Source organism: Sardina pilchardus, chromosome 24 (assembly GCF_963854185.1).
Source record: "Sardina pilchardus chromosome 24, fSarPil1.1, whole genome shotgun sequence".
NCBI classification, from domain to species: domain Eukaryota; kingdom Metazoa; phylum Chordata; class Actinopteri; order Clupeiformes; family Clupeidae; genus Sardina; species Sardina pilchardus.
The window spans coordinates 9,454,499-9,459,498 of NC_085017.1; the positions used below are offsets into that span (position 1 = coordinate 9,454,499).

Consider the following 5,000-nt stretch of genomic DNA (forward strand, 5'->3'; position numbering starts at 1 on the left):
CACATTGTATGTTGTTTATTGAATGTAAAAAAAATTGTAATTTTGCAACTGTGAATTGCTCGTTTACTGTAAACATGTCCTCAACTTCTGCATGTAGTAAGTCTACTCCACACAAACACACACACACACACACACACACACACACACACACACACACACACACACACACACACAAATACACTCACACATACATACTGACGCCCAGTAATAATAAATGCACACACGTACAAACAAAACTCGCACACAAACAACAAACACATATGGATGCTCACAGACGAAGCGCGCCTACACCACATGCATCTGCAGTATGCCACCAAAAAAACACACAACTTTAACACATGCCTACTGTCCATACTTTCACACATGCAGAGCACACTCAACACACACGCACATATACACACGCACCAACACACACACACACACACAAACACACACACAGAGAGAGCGAGAGAGAGATAAACACACACACAAACACACACACACACCTCTTCATGCAATAATTAGAAGATCACACAATAATTAGCACCAGGTGCCAGTGGCTCCTCTCTCTCCGAGCTGCCCCAGCACCTACAGGCCCTCATCAATACACATTAGCGTTAGCGCCGCGCACCTGCTGCTACCCACTCACACTCACTGGACACTTCCCTACCTGTCGCCGCGCATTAGTCTGACAGCGCCGTGACTTCCTGTCGCTAACGCTAGCACCGATCCGCCATTATCCACCGCTAACACGGTTCATCATTTTTTATTTTTTTTGCTTAGCAGCAGGGCAGGCCAGGGAAGGCAATGACAATGGCAGAAAAACAACAACCTGTTGCTTAACACTAACTAATCACAAATACACCTCAAATCCAAACACACTAGGAGGTGTGTCGGGCGAATGGACGACAACTCTGTCTGTCACGCGGATGCCCCGAGACCACCAGCTCTCTCTCCCAGCCCTTGCCCTGCCCGGCTCGCTGCCCTGCTTGCTTGCTTTCCCGCCCTCCCGCCCGCCCGCCTGCCCGCCTGCCTCCCTGGGTGGCTGGGCTTGTTTGGCGGTGCTTGGGGGCTTAACTGCACAGCTGAGGCAGTAATTGCCTGGCCGCCCTGCCTGTGAGTGAGCGTGACAGCGCCGTCTTTTGAGCTGTGTCTGTCGCAGAGCTGCAATGCCACCCCCCCCCCCCCCACACACACACACACACACACACAGCTGCCCCACCAACCCCCCAACCCCAAATGCAACGGCATGGCTACAGCCACAAAGGTTTAAAGTCGAGAAGAAATTATAAAATGAAAAAAAAAAAAATTAGCATGATTTGTTTTCGCTCTTGTACAGACAGACAGGTTTTGGTGCAGTGGGATGTGCTTTGGAATCAAGGGAGAGTGTTGCTGGCCACGGCCAAGAATGGTTTTACAGTTGGCTGCGACAAACAGACCTGTGTTATGGAAATGGAAGCAGTCTGTAGAGAAATGTGTACAGGCTATATTTTCTTTTTGTTGGTAGATTGCCGTAATATTGATGAATGCATTTGGGTGTACAATGTGCGAAATACATTCTGTTGAATTTGCCAAGTGTGTGTGTGTGTGTGTGTGTGTGTGTGTGTGTGTGTGTGTTTGTGCAAATTGAGCTCTGTGTTATGTTGCTGACATTTCAGGTTTGTCATTTAACACACTTCTGAGCAGAAACTACATTGTAAGCTAAAGGTGTTTTTTTCCATTTCTTAAAATCAACATTTGTCCTCCCTAGAGAAATGCATTGATTCACATATACTGTAATGGGCAGAGACAACACAGCAGGTTCACTAGGCAAAAAGCACAGTGTTTTTTGTTGTTTTGACCTGTGCTTTTGACGGTTTCTCACTTCAGTTCTCTGTTCTGCCTGCTGTGATCTGTTGGTATCTTTTGTGAGTGAGGTTGGGGTGCAGCATCCCAGACACTGCAAAAACTGCTATTCTAACCAAATGTTATTACTGTAATTAAACTTCTTTTTAAAAAATCTAGTTTGAATTGTTTATAGTGTGAAGACACTTCTTGTAAAATCATATTAATTTATATAGCAGAATAACAGTTTAACTTTTATATATATATATATATATAAGCAAATGTATCTGCCAGTGCATACAATTTGGCTTGATAAGACTTCTACCCCAACCTCACTCGTAAAAGATATAAGCATATTACAGCAGACAAAACAGAACACCGTTGTGCTGTGTTGTGCTGTGTTGTGCTGTGTTGTGTTGTGTTCTGTTGTGTTCTGTTGTGTTCTGTTGTGTTGTGCTGCACTGTGTTGCATGGTTGTGTGAGCTATGTAATATCTATTAGCCGTGGCTTATACATTGATTTTGTAAAAATCCTCAGCTATGAGGTTAATACAGGATAATATGGTGTTAATATGGTTTTGTTTCTTATAACTTGCATAAAACATTGTCCTGCCGCTTATACTCAATGCGGCTCATATGTGGGAAATTACTGTATTGGCTCCATATGTTCCACTCATAGTGTCGCCAGATGCATACTATATCACTGCATATCTCTGGGGACAACTGGAGGGAAGTTTGTCTGAAATACTGTAGACTTTTAGGAACATTAACTTGAAAATGAACTTAGTTTGAACTAATTCACCACCCACTGAATGCAGAACTCGAATTAGTGTCCTTGGAGCAAAACTAATATAGTTCTTCTGGTATTCAACAGAATGGTGAAAAGAAAATAACATTCACCTTTTGGTCACTTTTCTAAGTTGTACAGTATTATGCAAATGAAGACAAGCCAGCCTTGGCTACAGTGGCTTTGGCTTCATCTGACTGAGGTTATCCACGGACGTGCTCTCTTGCTCTGAGGTGACGAGGTCTCGTCAGTCCATGTAGCTCTCGGGGCTCTCGTCTGAACTTTTGAATCGTTTGTGTTGTGACATGACTCGTTCTTCAAGCTATTTTGCTCTGCACCTCTCTGCATTATTGAGAGGAAGCCTTGTCTCACCCCCACCCCAAAGGGGATCCTCTGGTCTAATGGATCGTTCGCAAATCGGCCCAAATAATGAACCTGTGATTACATTCCCCCCTCTGAACGAAGGACAGAAGTGTCATTTCTGGGCTGGACAGAGGCGGGCACTCGTCCTAAAAAATGTCAAATGATGGAGCACTCACTTAATGTAGGACACAGCTTATAGGAGCATGAATTAAAAAGGTCTGCACACTAGAACTCCAATGGAATCAAAGTGTTTTATCACCACAGAAACACGTTGATTCCATTGGAGCTCTATAGTGTGCCGACTTTTTTTTTATTCATGCTCTTATACAGTAAGTCTTTTTTTGGTCCAGCACCTATTTTTAAAGATGAACTATGCAAGTTTTTCAGTCACCTATTTTGTAGTCACCTAGTTTTTTGGTCACCTCTGTCACCTATTTTTAACCTCTGGGATGTGTGTGCCCCTTGCACACTTTAGGACACAGCTTATATTCACCAAAAGGATATTAATGGCTAATATGGTTGAACTGTCAACGTTTTAAACAGGTTTTAAGCTGTCATGTCTGTGTGTTGTAGGGTGCTGGGGTGATGTCCGTTTACCTGTTCATGAAGCGCTACACGGAGGAGGAGATGTACCGGCCACACCCGGCTCTCTACCGCCCCCGCCTGTCCGAGTGCAGCGACTACAGCGGCCAGTACCTGCACCCGGAGTCCTGGCCGCCTCCCCAGCGCGGCCGCAGCGCCTCCGAGGTCTCCAGCGACATCTCCATCCAGCTCAACCAGACCACGCCGCCGGGTCCCCCCAAGGGAGGAGGGGGGGGCCAAGGGGGGCCGCCGCAGCACAGCGGGCCCTCGTCCTCCGGGCCGTCGTCGGGGGCGAGCTACCACCACGCGCCGCAGTCCTCCTCCTCCTCCTCCTCCTACCCCCACTCCATGCACCACGCCGCGGCCGCCATGGGCCACAACCCCCAGTCTCTGCCCATGGCCACGCCGCCGCAGGCCGTGCCCCCGCCACGCTACCACACGCACATGCGCATGAGCGCCTCCCCCTGCTAGAGGAAGAAGAGAGGGGGGAAAAGAGAGAGAGAGAGGGGGGGGGGGGGAGGGGGGGGAGAAAAGGAGGAAGAAAGAGTGCCATATCCTCTCTCCACTGCACTCCTGGACACATGCCTATAACATATGACAGACATGCCCAAACACATGTATGCGAACACAAATAATTGCACACATATAAACACACACACACACACACACACACACACACACACACACACATGCATACACACACGTACAAACCCAGGGTTGGATGGGATCATCAAATATGAAATATGAGAGCTGGAGGTGAAGAACAGAAGAGATAGACCAAAGGGAAGGTTAGGGAGGGAAAAGAGATGTGTGTTGGGGGGAGTGATTGTAAAGACCTAAATAGAAGAAGAAGCAGCAAGCCGTTTAAGGGATTCATGTTTTGCATTAACTGTGCCTGAGATGAGTTCAGTTTGGGGAGTGGGGTAGGATACACTTCAACATACTAAAAAACACAGACACACACACACACACAAGAATCAAGACACACACATACATACAAGAATCAAGAACAATTGAGATTTGTACTTCTAATGTATGAAAAGAAAGGTTGTCATTTAATGCTGTTAAAGACTTTTACATGTTTTCTCCTAGCTGTTATAGCTAGATGTTTTTTTCACCTGCATCTTTATTTCATGACAAAGTACAATTTGTATAATAATGTTTTCTTGTTTGTTTTTGATGGTAAGCTTTGCTGGCGAATGTTTGGAAGAGCCGTGTGAAAGAGGGACATTGAGGCCTCTTTTCTATGGAAATTTTATCGAGCAAAGCTCAGAATAGTTCTAGTCTAGTTGAACCTCAGGATCTCCCTGAGATCTAGAATATTCTCAACGCTGAGAATTCTTTTAAGGTATAGAATCTCACTGAAGCTGAGATTCTTTCCAACGTGTTGAATCATCAGCTGATAGAATAATAATGTCATTCTTCGAGCCTAAATGAATTAGCCCCTCCCTAGAGTTGTATATAGT

At 45.7% G+C, this 5,000-nt stretch overlaps 1 protein-coding gene across 1 annotated transcript in view; it reads left to right on the plus strand.

Annotated features, from left to right (window-relative positions):
* The window catches only part of cacng7a (calcium channel, voltage-dependent, gamma subunit 7a), a 19,926-nt gene extending 15,886 nt beyond the window's left edge, over positions 1–4,040 (plus strand). Inside the window, exon 6 of the mRNA XM_062529821.1 lies at positions 3,526–4,040. Coding sequence (XP_062385805.1) covers positions 3,526–4,005 — 480 coding nt within the window. The 3' untranslated portion in view covers positions 4,006–4,040. The remainder of the gene's footprint in view (positions 1–3,525) is intronic.
* The last annotated feature ends 960 nt before the right edge of the window (positions 4,041–5,000 follow it).